The sequence below is a fragment of the Somniosus microcephalus genome, chromosome 11, assembly GCF_052327205.1.
Source record: "Somniosus microcephalus isolate GS21.2 chromosome 11, FLI_Smic_1.0, whole genome shotgun sequence".
Lineage (NCBI taxonomy): Eukaryota > Metazoa > Chordata > Chondrichthyes > Squaliformes > Somniosidae > Somniosus > Somniosus microcephalus.
Genome location: NC_140997.1, coordinates 143,351,410 through 143,375,306, shown reverse-complemented (window position 1 = coordinate 143,375,306; position 23,897 = coordinate 143,351,410). Strand labels below are relative to the sequence as shown.

The 23,897-nt window shown below is 45.8% G+C and overlaps 2 protein-coding genes across 2 annotated transcripts in view; one reads left to right on the top strand and one right to left on the bottom strand.

Annotated features, from left to right (window-relative positions):
• LOC147110922 (cullin-associated NEDD8-dissociated protein 1-like) overlaps nucleotides 1–18,643 on the bottom strand; it is a 54,743-nt gene extending 36,100 nt beyond the window's left edge. Inside the window, exons 1-5 of the mRNA XM_086001328.1 lie at nucleotides 18,470–18,643; nucleotides 15,973–16,116; nucleotides 15,048–15,202; nucleotides 12,122–12,245; nucleotides 1,623–1,879 (exon numbers count right to left, since the gene is read on the bottom strand). Coding sequence (XP_085857454.1) covers nucleotides 1,623–1,879; nucleotides 12,122–12,245; nucleotides 15,048–15,202; nucleotides 15,973–16,116; nucleotides 18,470–18,537 — 748 coding nt within the window. The 5' untranslated portion in view covers nucleotides 18,538–18,643. The remainder of the gene's footprint in view (nucleotides 1–1,622; nucleotides 1,880–12,121; nucleotides 12,246–15,047; nucleotides 15,203–15,972; nucleotides 16,117–18,469) is intronic.
• A 3,934-nt stretch (nucleotides 18,644–22,577) lies between these two features.
• Nucleotides 22,578–23,897, top strand: part of sec13 (SEC13 homolog, nuclear pore and COPII coat complex component) — a 44,739-nt gene continuing 43,419 nt past the window's right edge. Inside the window, exon 1 of the mRNA XM_086001326.1 lies at nucleotides 22,578–22,683. Within this exon, the coding sequence (XP_085857452.1) occupies nucleotides 22,681–22,683 (3 nt within the window). The 5' untranslated portion in view covers nucleotides 22,578–22,680. The remainder of the gene's footprint in view (nucleotides 22,684–23,897) is intronic.

Below are 23,897 nucleotides of genomic sequence, written 5' to 3'. Positions count from 1 at the left end.
TTTGCTAAATCCCTTGATCATCTTTCTCTTTAGGTGTTCATCCAGTTCCTTTTTAAAGGTGTCAATTAACCTGGAATTAGCTACTTTTCCTAGGACTCTGTTCCACACACACTATCTTGCTTCTAATCAATAATAGGAGGGAATATTGCTTCTAATCTCTAGTAGGTTGAAACCACACAGTGTGTTAAGAATTTTGGCTGTGAAGCGCTTTATGACATCCTGAGGTTGTGAAAGGTGCTACAGAAATGCACGTCTTTCTTTATATGGTTTCTCCAATAGAGAGCCGTTCAAATATTTTGGGTTTTTATATGCTTCTCAAAGTGAGGCATGTAATTGTTGTAAATTCAAAATTCATTAGCATCAAAGCACTTCCAGGTCAGGTTAAGTCACTGAACTCCCATCTGCCAGTTTTGCGCAATGTGGGAAAGTGCGAGGTCATCCACTTTGGACCCAAGAAAGATATATTACAGTAATTCCTAAATGGTGAGAAGCTGGGAACTGTGGATGAGCAGAGATGTTTAGGGGTCCAACTACAGGAATCGCTAGTGGACAGGTACAAAAAATAATTCAAAAAGCAAATGGAATGTTGGCCGTTACCTCAAGCGGGCTGGAATACAAAGTGAGGAGAGTGATGGAAGTGATATAAAGCTCTGGTTAGAGCCCATTTACAGCACTGCGTTCAGTTCTGTGCACCAAACCACAGCAAGGGTATATAGCCTTGGAGGGGGTGCAGCACAGATTCACTAGAATACCAGGGCTAAAAGGGTTAAATTAGGAGGACAGGATGCATAGGCTAGACTTGGATTCCCTGGAGTATAGAAGATTAAGGCGTGATCTAATTCAGGTGTTGATTAAAAGAGTTGATAGGGTTGAGAGAGAAACTATGTCCTCTGGTTGGTATGTCCAGAACAAGGGGGCATAACCTTAAAACAGCTAGGCTGTTCAGGGGTGAGGTCAGGAAGCACTTCCTTCACACAAGGATAGTGGAAATCTGGAACTCTACCTCAAAAACTGTTGAGGCCGGGGGGGGGTGTCAATTGAAAATGTCAAAACTGAGATGAATACATTTTTGTTAAGCAAGGGTATTAAGGGTTACGGAACCAACATGGAGTTAAGATACAGATCAGCCATGATCTAATGGAACAGGCTAGAGGGGCTGAATGGCCTACTCCTGTTCCTATGTACAGCATGGGTTAGATGCAGTGTACAGCTCAATCTACACTGTCTTACCAAACACTCCCAGTGCAGATACAACACGGGTTAGATACAGAGTAAAGCTCCATCTACACTGCCGCATCGAATGCTCCCAGTGCAGGTACAACACGGGTTACAGAGTAAAGCTTCCTCTACACTGTTCCAGCAAGCTCTGTGAGCAGAGGTCCACGGTTTGCCAACCCATGCAATATCATTCTGCCGCTGTGCATAGTACTCCAGCACATGGCACCATCACGTCCCCCTTGATGGGATCCCCTTCAACAGTCTGACTTGTCGCTGGCAGAAATGGAACCCACTATTTTATTTTCCTCCACGAGCCTGTTTGTACCAAATAACAGGGAAAAAGCTAACCCAATCCCACTGATTTGCTGAAACAACTGAGGAAAGACTCGCAGCCAGTTACTCACCAACTCTGTGACCAGCCTGCCGGCTGATGGCACCAATACACTGGATATAGGTTCTGGTCATGGAGGTAGAGTCATTCTTCGACAGTTCAACCAGTAGGTGATCCATCAGCTCAGAGAAGAGACAGCTGCTGCAGCTCATGACCAGGTGCCCCAGAGCGATGATGGCTCTCTTGCGAACAGCCAGCCTCGGGCTCGACAGCTGGGGCAGCAGGCAGCTCAGGATGGAGGAGTGAAATGTGATCAGAGTCCCACCCAACCTGCAATGACAGATGCGAAGACACGTTCAGAACACAGCACCCCCACAGTTATGGGTTCACCCGCCTCCATCTCGTTCAAGCTCCCTCTGCTCTACCTGTGACAAGTCTTAACCCCTAAACTCAGTGACATTTCCATCTCCCACCTTACCCGCCCACAGTAGGATAGCCCATTTAGTGCCAACCAGAGTTAAATTGCATGCCAAACTGCCTTAAATTGGCAGAAAGCGATCTACATCAAGATCAGTCCAGCTTGGAATCGCAACCAGATTTCGGAGATGAAAGGACAGTGTCTAACCTATTACATACCTCTCGTGTCCTCAATAGTCCAGAATGACCCTATTCTAGTGGTTTATAAACCTGCTTATATATAGAAAATCACACAGCACAGGAGGCCATTCGGCCTGCTCTCAAAGAGCTATCCAATTAGTCCGACTCCCTTGCTCTTTCCCCATAGCCCGGCAAATTTTTCCTTTTCAAATATATATCCCATTCCCTGTTGAAAGTTACTATTGAATCTGATTCCTCCACCCTTTCAGCCAGTGCATTCCAGATCATAACAACTCACTGTGTAAAAAAAGTTAAATCACCTCATCTCCCCTCTGGTTCTTTTGCCAATTACCTTAAATTCGTGTCCTCTGGTTACTGATCCGCCTGCCAGTGCAAACAGTGTCTCCTTATTTATTCTATCAAAACCCCTCATACGGGTTGCACCAACAATTCCCACGTTCACAAACACTTTCTTCTTACCCTCTTCATTTTCCAGCAAGAGAATACTATGGACGTGGGACTAGCCCAACATCCACAGTGCAACTGAAAATGCTCTATTAATATTAGAGGCTCTATTGTTTCAATATAGCTCCTCCACTTGTGTTGTGGATGCTGGGCTAGCCCTACCTCCATTGTATTCTGATTACAATATGCCGTGGCTCGTTGGTAGCACTCTCGCCTCCGAGTCAGAAGGTTGTGCACAAAATCAAGACTGACATTCCAAGGCAGTACCGAGGGAGTGCTACACTGTCGGAGGTGCCATCTTTCAGATGAGACGTTAAACCGAGGTCCAGTCTGCTCTCCCAAGTGAATGCAAAAGATCCCATGGCACTATTTCAAAGAAGAGCAGGGAGTTCTCCCGCAGTGTCGTACAATCATGCCTGTGTCCTAGCCAATATTTATCCCTCAACCAACATCACTAAAACGTCAGTAAAACAGTCATTTATCTCATTGCCGAGGGACTGCCTAAGAAGAAAAGTTTGTGGGACCTTGCTATGCATAAATTGGCTGTTACATTTCCTGTATTTTAAATGACTACAATTTAAAAGTACTTCATTGGCTGTAAAGCGCTTTGCGACGTCCAGAGGTCGTGAAATGCACTATATAGACGCAAGTCTTTCTTATAGCATTCTCTCACAATATAGTGAAAAAAAGAAAAACAGCACTGAACAGTGGCACCAGCAGACCCCAGACTGAGCGTGTGGAGTGGCGGAGGATGGGGGGAGGGAGAGAAAGGAAGGAGACAAGAGACACAAAAGAAAAATAGCAGAGTAAAAGGCAGAGGAGTGAAGGGAATGGGAGCCAGGTTTTCCCTGCTCAATCACACAGTAGTGAATCTGCCTTTCACTAGTGTGACTTTTCATCTGTTAGAACTGAGGAGATATCAGCAGTAGAAATAAACTGACCACGACAGCTGCCAGATTGTTGTTAAAAACTCAACTGGTTCACTAATGTCCCTCAGGGAAGAGAACCTGCCACTCCTACCTGGTCTGGCCTACATGTGACTGCGGACCCACAGTGAGTAATTGACTCTTAATGCCCTCTGAAGAGGCCCAACGAGCCACTCAGTTTTAAAAACAATCGCCATTAGGAGATGTTGCCACCACCTTCTCAGGGCAACTAGATATGGGTAGCCTTGCCAGCGTTGCCCACTTCCTGAGAATAAATAAGTAAGAGCTGCCCTGCAGGTACGTCTCTGCTCTCCAGTCACTGTTACCTTCCTCAGCACCAGACGACATGGAAAACTTACGTGTCTCCTGGGAGTGTGACCTGGGCCACCCACTCTCCGGGGAAGATTGGAAGGAGGCTCTAAGACTGACCCTCACAACTTCCACCTGCAGCAGAATGAGAGAGGGTCACCTCAGAATCCTTCACTGCATAGATCGCACCCAGCACAAACCTACGACAGTTCCACCTTGCCCTGGCAGACCAGCGCTGGCGGAACGGTGGCCACAAGGGCACACTCCTGTACACATGTTGGTCCTGCCACAACCTCTAAACCTTCTGGAAGGACTTCCGAGACCACTGGACCCATGACGATTCAAGCTGACCCCTCGGACTCAATCCCACCCCTCGGACTCAATCCCAACCTCGTACACTTCCTGCTGTCAACAGGACAAGGACTCTGCGACATTCACAAGCCTGCATGGATCTCAGCAACCCCCACCTCCCTCCCCACAAACCACCACCATGTGGGCAAAGCACCGGTGGCACATTTGCCAATCATAGGAAGTGGGCCGTGCTCTCCTGTGGCCTCGTAAATAGTGGGCCCAAAGTAGAACCTTTGTGGAGTCTTCTCACCAGCTGCTTTTGTATTACAGCCGATACCTCTGCTTGCGAGGCCAGCTGTTGTAGGCCACTTCACGAACAACGCATCAATACGCACTTACTTGTGTCATGCTGCATTTTGTCGGATCCGTGCCCAAGAGGGTACTGCACCGGTCAGAAACGTGGTAGAACAGCAGCATAATTAGTGTACTAATGTTTGTCCGACATTCAGTACTGGTTGAGCAGACATTTCCTCCAATTAAACATTGGGAAGACCGAAGCCAATGTCCCGCCACAAACTCCGTTTCCAGCTCCCTCCCTGGCCACTGTCTTGATGCTGAACCAGACTGTATGCAATCTTGGCATCCTATTGGACCCTGAGCTGAGCTTCTAACCCCGTATCCTCTCCATCACCAAGACGCCTACTTTCACCTCCTCCACATCGCCCCATCTCCGCACCTACTTCAGATCCTGCTGAAACCCTCAGCCATGCCTTTGTTACATCCAGACTCAACTATTCCAATGCTCTCCTGGTCGGCCTCCCATCTTTCACCCTCAATAAACTTGAGCACATCCAAACCTCTGCTGCCTGTATCCTATTTTGCACCAAGTCTCGTTCACCCATCACCCCTGTGCTTGCTGACCTACACTGGCTTCCAGTCTCCAAACGCCTCCATTTTTAAATTGTCATCCTCATGTTCAAATCCCTCTGTGGCCTTCGCCCCTACCTATCTATGTAACCTCCTCCAGGCCTACAACCTTCCAAGAACTCTGTTCTCCTCCAATTCTGGCCTCTTGCGTATCCCCAATTTTCTTAGCTCCGCCACTGGCGCCCGTACCTTCAGCCACCTAGGTCAAAGTACTGGAATTCCCTCCCTAAACCTCTCTACCTCCCGCTCCCTCTCCTCCTTTCAGATGCTTCTTAAAAAAACCTACTTCTTTGACCAAGCTTTTGGTCACCTGTCCTAATGTCTCCTTCTTTGGCTCGGTGTCAATTTTTTTTTGTCTGATTATACTTCTGTGAAGCGCCATAGGAAATTTTACTACGTTAAGGGCGCTATATAAATGCAAGTTGTTCTTGTTTTGAATCAGATTTCTAGCAGGAGCTATGGGTTTAAAAAGGTGGGTGACTATGTCATATGCCACTTTGGAATATATTACCCTGATTACACTGCCCGTATACCACAGTGGAATATATTACTCATAGGATATACAGCACAGAAACAGGCCATTCGGCCCAACCAGTCCATGCTGGCGTTTATGCTCCACTCGAGCCTCCTCCCATCTTTCCTCATCTAACTCCATTAGCATAACCTTCAATTCCCTTCTCCCTCATATGCTTATCTAGCCTCCCCTTAAATGCATCTATACTATTTGCTTAACCACTCCCTGTGGTAGTGAGTTCCACATTCTCACCACGCTGGGTAAAGAAGTTCCTTCTGAATTCCCTATTTGATTTCTTTGTGACTATCCTATATTGATGGTCTCTAGTTTTGCTCTTCCTCACAAGTGGAAGCACGCTCTCTGTGTCTACTCTATGAAAACCTTTTATAATTTTAAAGACCTCTATTAGGTCACCCCTCAGCCTTCTCTTTTCAAGATAAAAAAAAGAGACCCAGCCTGTTCATCCTTTCCTGATATCATTTCTGGTATCATCCTTGTAAATCATTTTTGCACCCTCTCCAGTGCCTCTATATCCTTTTTATAATATGGTGACCAGAATTGTACACAGTACTCCAAGTGTGGTCTAACCAAAGTTCGATACAGGTTTAGCATAACTTCTCTACTTTTCAATTCCATCCCTCTAGAAATAAACCCTAGTGCTTGGTTTGCTTCTTTTATGGCCTTGTTAACCTGTGTCGCTACTTTCAGTGATTTGTGTATATATACTCCGAGATCCCTTTGCTCCTCTACCCCACTTAAATTCATATTTTCAAAGTAATATGTGACCTCTCTATTTTTCTTACCAAAATGTAATACCTTATTTATCTGTGTTGAATTTAATTTGCCAATTATATGCCCATTCTTCAAGTTTATTGATGTCTTCTTGTAATTTGTTGCAGTCCTCAGTATTGACTATCCCCCCCCAATTTGATGTCATCCGTAAATTTAGAAATTGTGTTTTTGATTCCAAAGTCTAAATCGTTAATATAAGTTGTGAACAACAGTGGTCCCAGCACTGATCCTTGTGGAACACCACTACCCACCTTCTGCCACTCTGAATAGCTACCCTTTACCCCTACTCTCCGATTTCTGTCCTGAAGCCAGCTAGCTATCCATTCTGCTACTTGTCCCCTGACTCCGCATGTTCTGACCTTATTCATTAGTCTATTATGTGGTACCTTATCGAAGGCCTTTTGAATCCACGCTGACTATTCATTATTATATTTTTGGTTTCTAGATGTTCTTCTATTTTCTCCTTTAGTAAGGATTCTATTATTTTTCCTATCAGCGATGTTAAGCTGACCGGTCTGTAGTTTCCTGGATTTGTTCTATCTCCATTCTTAAATAAAGGTATTACATTAGCTATCCGCCAGTCCTCTGGCACTACACCTTGTTCTAGCGAATTATTAAATATGTGTAGTAATGCCCTGCTATCTCTTTCCTAGATTCTTTTAAAATGCGCGGATGTAATCCGTCTGGACCAGGGGATTTATCCTCTTTGAGTTTGATTAGTATATTTAATATTTCTCCTCTTTATTTTAAATGCAGTTATCTCATTTCTAATCTCATCATCAGATGTCATGTCCACCTGTTCTGTCTCCCTGGTAAATACAGAAGCAAAGTAATTATTTAATATTTCTGCCATCTCTATCGCTGCCTGTGGTATTATCCTGTCCATCCCTTAGTGGCCCTATTCCCATCCTGACCGTACCTCTTTCCTTGCCCTCAATTTTTCCCTTTTGTCTTTATTCATCTACGGTGTCCCAATAGTGTTTAGCTTGTTCTTGTTTTTTAGCGGAATATATTTTTCACGGACTCTGTTGAATACCGTTTTCAATATTTCCCACTGCTGTTCTACATCATTGTTTGCCAATATTGTTGCCCATTTTATTTTCCCAAGTTCCATTCTCAGCGCCGCAAAATCTCCTGATAACACTGCCTGTGTACCACCATAGAATAGATTACTCCTGATAACACTGCCCGTGTACAACCATAGAATAGATTACTCCTGATAACACTGCCCGTGTACCATTATAGAATAGATTACTCCTGATAACACTGCCCGTGTACAACCATAGAATAGATTACTCCTGATAACACTGCCCGTGTACCATTATAGAATAGATTACTCCTGATAACACTGCCCGTGTACCACTATAGAATAGATTACTCCTGATAACACAGCCTGTGTATCACTATAAGAATAGATTACTCCTGATAACACTGCCCATGTATCACTATAGAATAGATTACTCCTGATAACACTGCCCGTGTATCACTATAGAATAGATTACTCCTAACACTGCCCGTGTATCACTATAGAATAGATTACTCCTAACACTGCCCGTGTATCACTATAGAATAGATTACTCCTGATAACACTGCCCGTGTATATCACTATAGAATAGATTACTCCTGATAACACTGCCCGTGTATCACTATAGAATAATTACTCCTGATAACACTGCCCGTGTACCATTATAGAATAGATTACTCCTGATAACACTGCCCGTGTACCACTATAGAATAGATTACTCCTGATAACACTGCCTGTGTATCACTATAAGAATAGATTACTCCTGATAACACTGCCCATGTATCACTATAGAATAGATTACTCCTGATAACACTGCCCATGTATCACTATAGAATAGATTACTCCTGATAACACTGCCCGTGTATCACTATAGAATAGATTACTCCTAACACTGCCCGTGTATCACTATAGAATAGATTACTCCTAACACTGCCCGTGTATCACTATAGAATAGATTACTCCTGATAACACTGCCCGTGTATATCACTATAGAATAGATTACTCCTGATAACACTGCCCGTGTATCACTATAGAATAGATTACTCCTGATAACACTGCCCGTGTACCATTATAGAATAGATTACTCCTGATAACACTGCCCGTGTACCACTATAGAATAGATTACTCCTGATAACACTGCCTGTGTATCACTATAAGAATAGATTACTCCTGATAACACTGCCCATGTATCACTATAGAATAGATTACTCCTGATAACACTGCCCGTGTATCTATCTATCTATATATAAAGGAATTGTTCTGTCTGTCTGTCCTTCTGTCTGTCCTCGGGTGTGCGTCTGTCCGGCTATGCGCTCGAAAGTTATACGGCGTACCTACGCGCGCGTTACCTCCGAAGAAAGCTTACGCTTCCGGGACGCTGATAAGCGTATTTACTTTTCGGTCGGACGAAAATTGTTCGCGCCTTATGCAAAAAACCTTCAAAATTAAACTCATTATCTGCTAGCATTGATTGACTGACGTCAAGGTTCGACCAATCCTGTGCCGTCACGATTGACCAATCCTACAGTACGGTCCCCTGATGGTTGGCCAATCGGTGTGTGTGTGTGTGTGGGCGGGACTAATCGTTTTCATCTCGGGGATCTGGCAGCCATTGTTTCAGTGCCATGACTTCAGCTTCCAGCTCAAACTACTTTGAAAGTTAGTATCTCTTTTAAAAATAACATAAGATTTACCAAAAACGTTTTATAAGTACTTTCACTTTCATCTTTCAAGGTATTAAAAGGTAGAAATGTTGCCCGCCAGCAGATTCACAGAGGGACACAGACAGGGCCCAAAGCCTGGCACTCGATTTAAACCGCCCAGCCCAAAACAGCCCTGGCAAAGCCGGGCCCCCCCCAGCTAGTCACTATATAGAATAGATTACTCCTGATAACACTGCCCGTGTACCACTATAGAATAGATTACTCCTGATAACACTGCCTGTGTACCACCATAGAATAGATTACTCCTGATAACACTGCACGTGTATCACTATAGAATAGATTACTCCTGATAACACTGCCCGTGTACCACTATAGAATAGATTACTCCTGATAACACTGCCCGTGTACCACTATAGAATAGATTACTCCTGGTAACACTGCCCGTGTACCATTATAGAATAGATTACTCCTGATAACACTGCCCGTGTACCACTATAGCATAGATTACTCCTGATAACACTGCCCGTGTACCATTATAGAATAGATTACTCCTGATAACACTGCCTGTGTACCACTATAGCATAGATTACTCCTGATAACACTGCCCGTGTACCACTACAGCATAGATTACTCCTGGTAACACTGCCCGTGTACCATTATAGAATAGATTACTCCTGATAACACTGCCCGTGTACCACTATAGCATAGATTACTCCTGATAACACTGCCCGTGTATCACTATAGAAACATAGAAGATAGGAGCAGGAGTAGGCCATTCGGCCCCTCGAGCCTGCTCCGCCATTTGATGAGATCATGGCTGATCATCCAAACTCAGTACACCGTACCTGCCTTTTCCCCATATCCCTTAATACCTTTAGCTCTAAGGAATATATCTAACTCCTTCTTGAATATATTTAAAGACTTGGCCTCAACCACCTTCTGTGGTAGAGAATTCCACAGGTTCACCACTCTCTGGGTGAAGAAATTCTTCCTCATCTCTGTCCAAATGGCTTACCCCTTATCCTTAGACTATGACCCCTGGTTCTGGACTCTCCGACCATCGGGAACATTCTACCTGCATCTAGTTTGTCCAGACCTGTCAGAATTTTATAAGTTTCAATGAGATCCCCTCTCATTCTTCTAAACTCCAGCGAGTATAAGCCCAATCGACCCAATCTCTCCTCATACGTCATTCCTGCCATCCCAGGGATCAGCCTTGTGAATCTTCGCTGAACTCCTTCCATGGCAAGAACATCCTTCCTCAGATAAGGCGACCAAAACTGCACACAGTACTCAAGGTGTGGTCTCACCAAGGCCCTGTACAACTGCAGCAGGACATCCTTGCTCCTGTACTCAAACCCTTTCGCTATGAAGGCCAACATACCATTTGCCTTCTTCACCGCCTGCTGCACCTGCATGCTTACCTTCAGCGACTGGTGCACAAGGACACCCAGGTCTCGTTGCACTTCCCCTTCTCCCAATCTATTGCCATTCAGATAATAGTCTGCCTTTCTGTTTTTGATACCAAAGTGGATAACCTCGCATTTATCCACGTTATATTGCATCTGCCACGCTTCTGCCCAATCACCCAACCTGTCCAAATCATACTGGAGTTTCTCAGTATCCTCCTCACAGCACACACGCCCACCCAGCTTTGTGTCGTCTGCAAACTTGGAGATATTACATCTAGTTCCCTTATTTAGATCATTAATGTATATTGTGAATAGCTGGGGTCCAAGGACCGATCCCTGCGGTACCCCACTAGTCACTGCCTGCCACTCGGAAAAAGACCCGTTTATTCCAACTCTTTGCTTTCTGTCCGCCAACCAGTTCTCTATCCAAGTCAATACCTTGCCCCCAATCCCATGTGCCTTAACTTTACACGCTAATCTCTTATGCGGGACCTTATCGAAAGCCTTTTGAAAGTCCAAATACACCACATCTACTGGTTCTCCCTTATCTATTTTCCGAGTTACATCCTCAAAAAATTCCAGTAAATTAGTCAAGCACGATTTACCTTTTGTCAATCCATGTTGACTTTATCCGATCCTGTCACTGTTTTCCAAGTGCTCAGTTATTACATCCTTTATAATGGACTCTAGCATTTTCCCCACTACCGATGTCAGGCTTACCGGTCTGTAATTCCCCGCTTTCTCTCTACCACCCTTTTTGAATAGTGGGGTAACATTAGCTACCCTCCAATCCATGGGTACAGTTCCAGATTCCAACGAATTTTGGAAGATGATCAGCAATGCATCTACTATTTCTAGGGCCACCTCAAGTGCCCTAGGATGTAGATTATCAGGCCCTGGGGATTTATCAGCCTTCAATCCCGTCAATTTCCCTAACACCATTTCCCTACAAATACTAATTTCTTTCAGTTCCTCCCTCTCATCAGACCCTATGTTCTCCAACATCTCTGGGAGGTTATTTGTGTCCTCCTTTGTGAAGACAGAACCAAAATATGCATTTAATTGGTCTGCCATTTCTTTGTTCCCCATTATAACTTCCCGCTTCTGACTGCAAGGGACCTACACTTGATTTCACTAATCTTTTTCTCTTCACATTATCTATAAAAGCTCTTAGAGTCCGTTTTTATGTTCCCTGAAAGCTTACTTTCATATTCTATTTTCCCCTTCTTAATTAATCCCTTTGTCGAATCCTAAACTGCTCCCAATCCTCAGGGTTACCGCTTTTTCTGGCCAATTTATATGCCCTCTCCTTGGATCTTATGCTATCCCTAATTTCCCTTGTTAGCCACGGTTGAGTCACCCTTTTTGTTTTATTCTTATCCCAAACTGGGATGAACAACTTCTGTAGTTCATCCATGCGATTACTCCTGATAACACTGCCCGTGTACATTATAGAATAGATTACTCCTGATAACACTGCCCGTGTACATTATAGAATAGATTACTCCTGATAACACTGCCCGTGTACCATTATAGAATAGATTACTCCTGATAACACCACTCCTCTGTACCACTAAAATACACAGAGTATATTCTCATTCAGTCGTGATAATAATTTGAACTCTTTTGTCCATCAAACCCTGCAGTTTACCTGCTCAGCATATCAGACAGTATATCCAGGGCCTCCAGCTGGACAGACACATCCTCTTGCTTGGCAATAGCGCTCGTCAGACGTCCAGTAATCTTCTTGCACACGTTGGCGGACAGGGCTAAACCTAGAACAAAAGCAAATGTTTATTGACTGCAGGGTACTGCCTATCCCTAGAGGGTTTATTCAGATTGGCAGCAATGACCGAATTTAGTAAATTCTGCATCTCCTTTTCCCCAGCCAGCAAGCTCTAAAGCAGGGAAGAGGTATTCTTTCAACACATTACGATTTTTGTGCTCAAAATTCTCACCTCATAGTCTTAACAAAAAAGTAACCAAATAAAAATTGGTGAATTACCACTTTTTGCCTGTCTATCCTTTCTCTGCTTACAATCCCTTGACCACGGAAGCTCTGGGCCCTCTGCCAGTGTCCCTTGGTAGCTCTGAATCTTTAGCCAGCCTCATTCAGATGCTCCGAGGCCTCGGCCAACGTCCCTAGGCTGCTGCAAGGCAGTGTTGCTCAGTAGCTCTTGGCCAATGTTGCTTAGTAGTTCAAAAGATTTGCGGCCTCAGCCAGTGTCACTCGGTAACAACCTAAGTGACTAGTCCAGGTTAATTTTCCCGTCTTTATTGGAAAGCACATCAGCTGCTGGTCCTGTCAGTCAATGTCAGATGCACACCCTAATGGGACATACTACAGGGTGCACGCTAAAAAAAAAATAGTACAAAAAATCAATTATAGGAGTTTTCCAATGGATCCTTAGGTAAATAAAGCGAAGTGTCCCACATGGGGAGTCATACAAACCAGAAAGGTCCCAGGTTCTGTCTCCAGTCAAGTTAATCTCAGACAAAGGGCGGGGAGGAGGGGGGGGGTGGGTGTGGAGAACGGAACAGCCAGGGTTCCTGCTCTCAAAGGCACCTGGACATCAGGAGAGGACAAACTGGACTTGGCAATAATTAGCTCTATGTCCAAGTAGATTGCCGACATTCAATGCCTAGGCTCACGTTTTTTTTTAGAATTCCTTCACAGGATGTGGGTGTCGATGTCAAGGCCAGCATTTATTGTCCATCCCTAATTGCCCTCAAGAAGGTGGTGGTGAGCCGCGTTATAAAACTGAGTGGCTTGCTAGGTCATTTCAGAGGGCAGATAAGAGTCAACCACATTGCTGTGGGTCTGGAGTAAGGACAGCAGATTTCCTTCCTTAATGTGAACATTCTGATAGTTTCATGGTCACCTTTACGGATACTAGCTTTTTATTCCAGGTTTATTTAATGCTGCCGTGGTGGGCTTTGAACTCATGTCTCTGGATCATTACTCCAGGCCTCTGGATTACTAGTCCAGTAACATAACCGCTATGCTACCTTACCTCTGCATGACGTATGGCCTCTTGGTAGAGGTACCAGAGGATGGCTGGTGCCCATGGAACTTAACCCAGTCAACAGCTTCAGGAGCAGAAAGAAAATTGGGAAACAAAATCCTAACTGCAAAACATTTCACAGCAATAAATTTCTTCACACATCACCTGCTCTGACAACTCCACCACTCAACAGCTCGTCAGCCACTGAGCCAAGTTCACACCACAGCAAAACCGGTTCCAAGGCCCACACGCTTTTCATGCCTTAAGCTTGGGCTTTCTTTAAACGATTCAGAAATATTTATGACCCCAAGCTTGAATCATACCAAACCTAGGACTGGTAGGATACAGGGGCCCAAAATTAAAGCACTTTTTCCACACAAAGGGTAGTAGAAATCTGGAACTCTCCTCTCCAAAAGGCTGTGAATGCTGGGACATTTGGAGCTTTCAAGACTGAGATTGATAGGTTTGTTAGTTAAGGGTATCCAGGGATTTGGAGCAAAGTAAATGGATTTGAGTTACAGATCAGCCATGATTTAATTGAATGGTGGGTGGAACAGGCTCGGGGTGTTCAATGGCCTACTCCTGTTCCTGATGTTCCCAGCCAAAATGACTCTGAAGTTATCGCACGAGTCTGGAGGGAATGTGGATCATCCCCCTCATGGTTACTCGGGGAGCGGCATGGCTGGGAGCCTGGGACTGAGCTGGCCACTTATTCAGCCAATCTAAAAATAACAATGGGGATCAGGCTGACTCAAATGGCTCATTCAACTGAGGCGCCGAGTGCCTGAAACATAGAGACCAGGAGGATCCAGCTTTAATCCAGGGGTTGTGCCAAGTTAGCTGAGCTCGACCGGGGGAGCAGTTGGGACATGACAATTGGCCTCACTGCCCCTCGAGAGTGCAAAGGTTAAAGAAAAAGAATTTAGCCAGGGTTGCCGCTCCTGATCACTGACCAGTAACCAACGTTCCCTCTCATTTTTTTTGGGTGCGCTATCCCTTTAAATTGGCCGCATGGCCGCGCATGCGCGGTATTTTTTCCAGCGGTAGCAGCTGGCGAGCAGCCTGCGCGGGACTTCCCAATTGGTGCGCAGCTGCGCACCTTAGGGGAAACATTGCCAGTAACCCGTGCGTGTGGCTATCAGGTGAAGTAGGATCAGGCCCATGCCACTCATGGCCAAATAGCCTGCTGACACTCGAGCGTCGAGGCTCACCCACTAAGAATGGCCACTTGGGTGAGGTACTGATGTGTTCAGCAGCCATGAAGCCATAACCCAACAGAGACACAACACCGCTACGAGAGAAAGAAAATGGGCAGAAAAATAAGGAAGACGACAAAATACTGAGAATTCCATCCTCAAAACACTCGAGGAACAAGTAGCTGCCGCTTGTTTGCACCAGACATATTCACGTCCCAAATTGGTCTCACCACAGAAACCATTGACACTAATCGTGCGCTTTGTTGCAGAAAGGCTTGCACATTTGGTATCTGGGAGCAGGTTGTATCAGAATGGGGGGTAGGGGTGTAAGGTGAGAGGACATCCAGAGGTTACCAAGTATGAAGGACCATCTTACCACTAGAAGCAGGAGGCAGCTCTGCAATGACGGTCTTCAGGCCGATGCTGGATATGTCGCGTAGTTGCTCTTTGTCAGACAGCATGTTGGTACACAATGTGTCCACGATCGTCTCCACCTGGTACTCTTTAACTTTGCTGACCAGCGGGCCCAAGCTGAGGGAGTGAACAAATTAAATACCGTGACCCTGGCATTGCGACACCGTCACTCTTCCCCTTTCTCTGCCTCTCCTCCAACAAGCTGCATGAACACTACTGCGCCAACACTGAACAACCCATCAGGATTACATTCGAGGCAAATTGGCACATGAGCGCACACCACAAGACCCCGACATCAGGGTCACCTGCCAGGCAGAAGTCAATGATACCCTCTATGGCAGGAATAAATCAGCACGCAAATGGCCACTCGGTTTTTTATCTGGTTTTTCGCCTCTCCCGGGAGATCACATGGGTTCGGGTGGGATGGAGAGTGATAGAAGATTTGAGGTTAGGATCAGATCAGCCATGATCTTATTGAATGGTGGAGCAGGCTCGAGGGGCCGACTGGCCTACTCCTGCTCCTATTTCTTATGTTATGTTCTCTCACACATCACATAACCAGATGGAGAGCCATAATGTCACTGGTGGCACATCAGTGACGACTGTGATATAATGGATTCACTCTGCTACGTTATGTGTAAACGTGCAGGAAACACTCACATTGTTACAATAACCTTGCGTTGATTCCCTGCTGTATAGTCAAGCATTGAATGCCAACTCCCGTCAACATCCAGGTAGGCCTGAGGCTCAGGGGCACATGGGACAAAGTACGTCCAGAGTCACCAGTGGAGCAGAGACTGGCAGCAAATGGGCACCGGGCCACATAATCAGCACCACCAGCCTAAAGCTGTACACCGTGACGTTTGGGTTCAACGACTCTCACTTACCACTTCACGGCTAAGTTCTGCACCTCTCCGTTTTTATCCTCCAGCAATCGGAGCAGCATCTTCACCACCTTCTTCTCACTGTCGTCGTCCAACTTGATGGAGTCTTTCTGCAACTCTACCATCAGGTCATTAGTGGCCATGAACCTAGACAACAACAGACATTAGTATAGATCTTCAAAAAACAAACAGCGGAATTGGCATTACGTGCAGCAGGGGGAGTGGGACTAATTGGGCAGCTCTTTCAAAGAGCCGCCACAGACACGATGAGCTGAATGGCCTCCTTCTGTGCTGTAAGATTCCATTATTCCCACTCTTTCAGATGACAGAAAATATCACACACTTACACCAGTCCTTTGGCTGATTGGGAGACTAGCAAAAAAGTGAGTCTCCACTGTCATCTGCGATGGGGAGGATGGGTTGTTTACACTAGAGTCCCGTTAATAGTGTGAAACCCTGTGCCCAAGTCAAGAGCACACCAGTAACATGTGTGGAGGCCATGTTGTGGGACAGTGGTGTAAGTGCAGTGCTGTCCCACATTTAGCTTCATACAGCGCAGCCAGTCTCAGTGAAGACCAGCTGTAAACTTAATCCTGGCATTTGTACAGCTAGCTGCAAGAGTTGGCAAATCACACATCTTTTTTAATTCATTCTCGGATGTGGGCGTCACTGGCAAGACCAGAACTTTACTGCCCATCCCTAGTTGCCCTGAGTTGTGGTTTGATAGAACTGAGTGGCTTGCTGGGTAGTTTAGAGTCAACCACATTGGTGTGGGACTGGAGTCACATATAGGCCAGACCAGGTTAAGACGCCAGGTTTCCTTCCCTAAAGGACATTAGTGAACCAGCTGAGTTTTTACTACAACCCAACAGCTTCAAGGGCACTTTTACTGACACCAGGTTTTTATTTCCAGATTTTATAAACTGCCATGGTGGGATCTGAACTCCTGTTCTCTGGATTATTAGTCTAAACCTCTGGATTACCAGTCCAGTATCATAACTACTGTACCTATCAGGTGAGACATTAAACCGAGTCTGTACTGCCCTCTCAGGTGGACCGAAAAGATCTCATGGCACTATCTGAAGAGGAGCAGGGAGTTACTCTCTGTGCCCTAGTCAACATTCCTCCCTCAACCAACAGTTGCTGTTTGAAGGCTTGTTCAGTGAGCAAAATGGCTGTCACACCCTACACAAGTCACTGCATCCTCAGTAGCTGACTGCCCGGGAAGCACTTTGAACGTTCAGAGAGAGGTGATAAGGAGTCAGCTGTGCCTCAGCTGGTAACACTCTTGCCTCCGAGTCAGAAGGTTCTGGGTGCACATCCCACTCCAGAGACTTGAGCAGATAATCCCGGCTGATACTTCAGTGCAGCACTGAGGGAGTGCTACACTGTCATAGGTGACGTCTATCGGATGATACATTAAACCAAAGCCCCACCTGCCCTGAAAGGCGCCATATAAATGCAAGTTCATTCTTTCTTCACTTAAATAAAAGTTCTTTGTTGTAAAGCATAATTTCAAGTAAAGTGAGACATAAAAATTGCACAAATCCTAACAAAATTCTTGATGGGAATGGGAAGGAAATGATGTGAAGTTCAGCAATTCTATCCAGGAATCACAAGAGGTTCAACAGACCTCTAAGAGGCCATACGGACGCTTTTAGTTCCTTTGCCTATAAAAGCCTTAATTAGGCCACTTTTATGGTGCATAGCTCCTTTAAGTTGATCACAAACAGCAGATCCTGGGCCTATAATGCTAAGCAATAATTTTATGATTTTTTTTCTCTCTGCACTATTGGCTTGGCTGAGAGTTCAGGCACACGAGATACTACTGTGCTGCCCTTGAGAGAAGCACTAGATAGCATGTACAGCTGACTTGGGTGCATTAAAAAAAAAGTACTTTGATATCTCATGTACACTGCGACCCAGAACGTAAACCAACCGCCCCCCTCTTTGTCAGAAACAAGCTGATGACTTATATCTGCAACAGGGACACTGAACTAAATTAATGCAGAGGTGAGTGGCCTGAATATATTGTGGGTGGTCCTTTATATTACTGTATAGGCTCCATTCACAAGCTGGCTAGTTTCACACTCCAGTCTGCAACTGCAGAATGGTGCAAATGCTTTTTTTTTTACAACACCCCATGATATTTTTGCGCAGATTCTGAAGTTCAGGATGATGCAATGCAGGAGTTAAACAAGAAAGCAACCAGACACCCACCCTCCCAGAGCACTGACATTGAGACCAGTCAAGAGGATCAAGAAACTGTGCGAGTGGGGCCCACACACACAATTTTTTAAAAAAGTCTTAAGTGTTTAGAACTGCAACCAAGAGTTTTATGTTAGAATTACCAAGAGTTTTGTGTTAGAATTGCGATATGTTTGCACGATTTTAATATTCATGTGGAGCAGGACAATAATCCCTGTTTAGGAAAGGTCCTCGCCGCAGCCTGGAGGCGGGAGGCAATGGGCTTGTTTTTTTTTGTGCAGGCCCCGCTCACCTGAAGTCTTTGTCGCTGGATGTCATCTTCTCCAGCAGGTTAGAGATGTGGTAGGACACGTTGGTCATGTTGAAGCGTGTGTGGGGGCTGGCTCCGAGCGGCTGAGACTAAGATTGCTGCCGCTCGCTGCTCTTCCATGGGAAAAGATGGCGATCAAACTGGCCCCCCCCCCAAAGTGACGTTGTCTCGGGTTAGAAGTCACTGGAAAAACCCATCGTCGGCAGCGTGGAGGGCGGCCTCGCCTCGCCGCGACATCTAGTGGCAGCTGCCGAGGCTTCAGCCCACAGCCGGCAAAAAAAACCACAGAGCCAGGGAAACAGAGTCAACCCAACAGAGCCGTCTACTGGGAATGATCAGAGAGAGATCATATCAACCCAACAGAGCCGTCTACTGGGAATTATCACAGAGAGGTAATATCAACCCAACAGAGCCTTCTACTGGGAATTATCGCAGAGGTAATATCAACCCAACAGAGCCTTCTACTGGGAATTATCACAGAGAGGTAATATCAACCCAACAGAGCCTTCTACTGGGAATTATCACAGGGAGCGAGATAATATCAACCCAACAGAGCCGTCTGCTGGGAATTATCACAGAGAGGTAATATCAACCCAACAGAGCCTTCTACTGGGAATTATCGCAGAGGTAATATCAACCCAACAGAGCCTTCTACTGGGAATTATCACAGAGAGGTAATATCAACCCAACAGAGCCTTCTACTGGGAATTATCACAGGGAGCGAGATAATATCAACCCAACAGAGCCGTCTGCTGGCAATTATCACAGGGAGATAATATCAACCCAACAGAGCCATCTACTGGGAATTATCACAGAGAAGTAATATCAACCCAACAGAGCCTTCTACTGGGAATTATCGCAGAGGTAATATCAACCCAACAGAGCCTTCTACTGGGAATTATCACAGAGAGGTAATATCAACCCAACAGAGCCTTCTACTGGGAATTATCACAGGGAGCGAGATAATATCAACCCAACAGAGCCGTCTGCTGGCAATTATCACAGGGAGATAATATCAACCCAACAGAGCCATCTACTGGGAATTATCACAGAGAAGTAATATCAACCCAACAGCGCCTTCTACTGGGAATTATCACAGGGAGCGAGATAATATCAACCCAACAGAGCCGTCTACTGGGAATTATCACAGAGAGGTAATATCAACCTAACAGAGCCTTCTACTGGGAATTATCAGAGAAAGAGGTAATATCAACCCAACAGAGCCTTCTACTGGGAATTATCACAAAGAGGTAATATCAACCCAACAGAGCCTTCTACTGGGAATTATCACAGAGAGGTAATATCAACCCAAGAGAGCCGTCTACTGGGAATGATCACAGAGAGAGAGAGGTAATATCAACCCAACAGAGCCATCTACTGGGAATTATCACAGAGAGGTAATATCAAGCCAACAGAGCTGTCTACTGGGAATGATCACAGAGAGAGAGGTAATACCAACCCAACAGAGCCGTCTACTGGGAATTATCACAGAGACGTAATATCAAGCCAACAGAGCCGTCTACTGAGAATTATCACAGAGAGGTAATACCAACCCAACAGAGCCGTCTACTGGGAATTATCACAGAGACGTAATATCAAGCCAACAGAGCCGTCTACTGAGAATTATCACAGAGAGAGAGGTAATACCAACCCAACAGAGCCGTCTACTGAGAATTATCACAGAGAGGTAAAATCAACCCAACAGAGCCATCTACTGGGAATTATCACAGAGAGGTAATATCAAGCCAACAGAGCTGTCTACTGGGAATGATCACAGAGAGAGAGGTAATACCAACCCAACAGAGCCATCTACTGGGAATTATCACAGAGACGTAATATCAAGCCAACAGAGCCTTCTACTGAGAATTATCACAGAGAGAGAGGTAATACCAACCCAACAGAGCCGTCTACTGAGAATTATCACAGAGAGATAATATCAACCCAACAGAACCATCTACTGGGAATGATCCGAGCGAGGTAATACCAACCCAACAGAGCCGTCTACTGAGAATTATCACAGAGAGGTAAAATCAACCCAACAGAGCCATCTACTGGGAATTATCACAGAGAGATAATATCAACCCAACAGAACCATCTACTGGGAATGATCCGAGCGAGATAATATCAACCCAACATAAACAATCTACTGGAAATGATCCGAGAGAGAGAGATATCAGCCTTACAGAACCATCTACTGGGAACGATTCAAGAGACAATATATCCGAACTTCCAAAAGAATGATAATATCAACCCAGCAGACCCATCCACAACTACAACAACAACTTGCATTTATGTAGCACCTTTAATGTAGTAAAATGTCCCACAGCACTTCACAGGAGCAATTATCAAACAAAATTTGACACTGAGCTATATAAAGAGATATTAGGACAGGTGATCAAAAGCTTGGTCAAAGAGGTAGGTTTTAAGGAGCATCTTACAGGAAGAGAGAGATGTAGAGAAGCAGAAAGATTTAGGGAGGGAATTCCAGACCTTAGGGCTTAGGCAGCTGAAGGCACGGCTGCCAATGGTGGAGCAAAGAAAATTGGGGATGCGCAACAGGCCAGAAAAGCGCAGAGATCTCGGAGGGTTGTGGTGCAGGAGGAGGTTACAGAAATAGGGAGCAGCGAAGCCATGAAGGGATTTGAAAACAAGGATAAGAATTTTTAAATTGAGGCTTTGTCGGACCAAGAGCCAATGCAGATCAGCGAGCATAGGAGTGATGGATGAACGGAAATTGGTGTGAGTTAGGATACTGCCAGCAGAGTTTTGGATGAGCTCAAGCTTACACAAGGTGCAATGTGGGAGGCGGGCCAGGAGAGCATTGGAATAATCGAGTATGGAGGTCACAAAGGCATGGATGAGGGTTTCAGCAGTAGATGAGCTGAGGCGGGGTGGAGACGGGTGATGTTATTAAGTAGGCGGTCTTGGTGATGGAGAGGATATGGGATCAGAAGCTCAGCTCATGGTCAAATGGGACACCAAGGTTGCGAACGATCTGGTTCAGCCTCAGTGGCTTGGGAGCGTGATGGAGTCAGTGGCAGGGAACAAAGACAATTCCATCTGAGAGAGAGATAATATCAATCCTGCAGAACTATCTACCCGGAATATTCCAAGAGCATATTAGTCCAACAGAACCATCTACATGGAATGATCCAAAAAGAGACAGAATATCACGCAACAAAGCTATGTACTGGGAATGACCCAAAAGGGGAGAGCATCATTAACCCAACAGCACAATCAGTGACAGCATGTCAGTCAAATAGTGTCATTGCAAGACAGCTGGCCCACACCCACTTAAACTTAAATGCAAAAACTATGTTATTAAACTAAAGAAAAAACCTGCACTTCTCTATATTCTTACTATATTCAGCTATAGTTTTGGCTATTGTATTATATTACTATTGAAACGTACATTTAAATCAGCATCACCTCACAAATATATCCAGACTATCAGCATTTACTAAGACTTGCATATCCTTAAATAGATTGCAGTAAGACTTACAACTTACATTCAGATAAATAGCCTGAGCAACCGCAGAACTCAGATTGAAAAAAAACTTGCAACCAGTTTCAAGGGAAGGAGCATTCAAAATACTCTCATAGCTTCTGTTTATTTATAAAAAATGTTACATAGAATTGCATAGCATCTACTGGTCTATGCCAAAGTTTATACTCCATACAAGCCTCCACCCATTCCAATGACCTCTTCCCGTCCTACCCCTTGTATCTCTGTATGTATGTGTGCTGCTGCTGATTCTCAGGGTGCTGTGTGTGTCAGTGCTGCAGATTCTCAGGGTGCTGTGTGTGTGGGTACTGCTGATTCTCTGGGTGCTGTGTCTGTCAGTGCTGCTGAGGCACAGGGTGTTGTGTGAAAGTGGGTGCTGCAGATTCTCAGGGTGCTGTGTGTGTGGGTGCTTCAGATTCTCAGGGTGCTGTGTGTGAGTGGGTGCTGTTGATGTTCAGGGTGCTGTGTGTGGGGGTGATGTTGATGTTCAGGGTGCTGTGTGTAGGGGTGCTGCTGAAGCACAGAGTGCCGTTGGAGGTCAGTGCGCTGTGATCTCGCACTCAGCTGCTGCGGAACCTTTGTTGCTGGACCCTGGAGGGAGTCGGTCAGGTTATAGCGCGGCGCAGGTTTGAGACTTGCCACGTCTGAGCGGAGCGGAAGCGGGTGTGGGAGTGCGAGTGGTGGAGCCATGGTGAGTGGGCCGGGGTGTCCAGGTATTCGGCCTCTGGAGCTGGGGGCAGTGCGGTCAGAGCAGGCCGGTCTGTCCGTCCCAGTGCCGCCCTGGGTGGTGGGGGTTTGGAGGCTCGAGGTGAGTGCTCTTCCCCTGGAGGATGAGGGTCGGCATCGGCCTCCGCCCTTGGGTGGGCACTCTGCCCCGGGCGGGAGGGCTGGGTGGGCACTCTGCCCCGGGCGGGAGGGCTGGCTGGGCACTCTGCCCCGGGCGGGAGGGCTGGCTGGGCACTCTGCTCCGGGCGGGAGGGCTGGGTGGGCACTCTGCCCTGTGTGGATTGGAGGAGAGCCCCAGCAGGGAATGTTTTATTTTGTGTTGATGAAGTATGTGGCAGGAGGACAAGAGTTTTTGGTGAATGAAGGAGATATAATTATCGCCTGTTTTGTACAATTCGGGGTTTTGAGTCATTTACCTGTTTAAGCAGCAGTGGGCCACCCGACACATCATCCCCCTCCGAGTGCCAACAGGCACAGCTTGTTCACATTAAACCTTCATCTGCTCTCTGCCTTTGCCCAGCTTCTCCCTCTCCGACCTGCATCTAAATCCCTCCAACTCCCCCATTTATCTGTCCTTCCACCCCATTCCTTTTACTCCTTCATTGAACATTCCTTCCTGTACATCAATCCCATTCCAGACAGGTCTCATATAAACTATAGGACTCAAAATCACTGACATGACTGCCAACAGGAACCTCCGGTGGACCATCCTGATGGCTGTTTGTTAATGTTCTGACCGGTACAAGCCAGGATGGCTCCGGGTTCAACCTCTGGCTCTGTCCTGTGGCAGCAGGGATGCTATAAGTGCTCATTGGACTCGGGAGTATCTGCCCAGGCTCCTACTCCTGATTGCTATCCAGTGACACCTCCACCATGGTGTTGCTATTGGGGGGGGAGAGAGGGGGGAAGCGCTTGCATTTCATAACCTCAGGACGTCCCAAAGTGTCTTCCACTGTCTATGAAATTCTTGAGTGGTAGCACTTTCAAAAGGTTGTGGGTTCAAGTACAGTCCATGACTTGAGCACAGAATCTAGGCTGACACTTCAGTGCAGTACTAAGGGAGTGTTGCACTGTTGAAGGTGCCATCTTTCAGAAGAGATGTCAAACCAAGGCTCTGCCTGCCTGTTCAGGTGAACACAAAAGTGGGGGTGAAAGCAGATTCAATAGTAACTTTCTGAA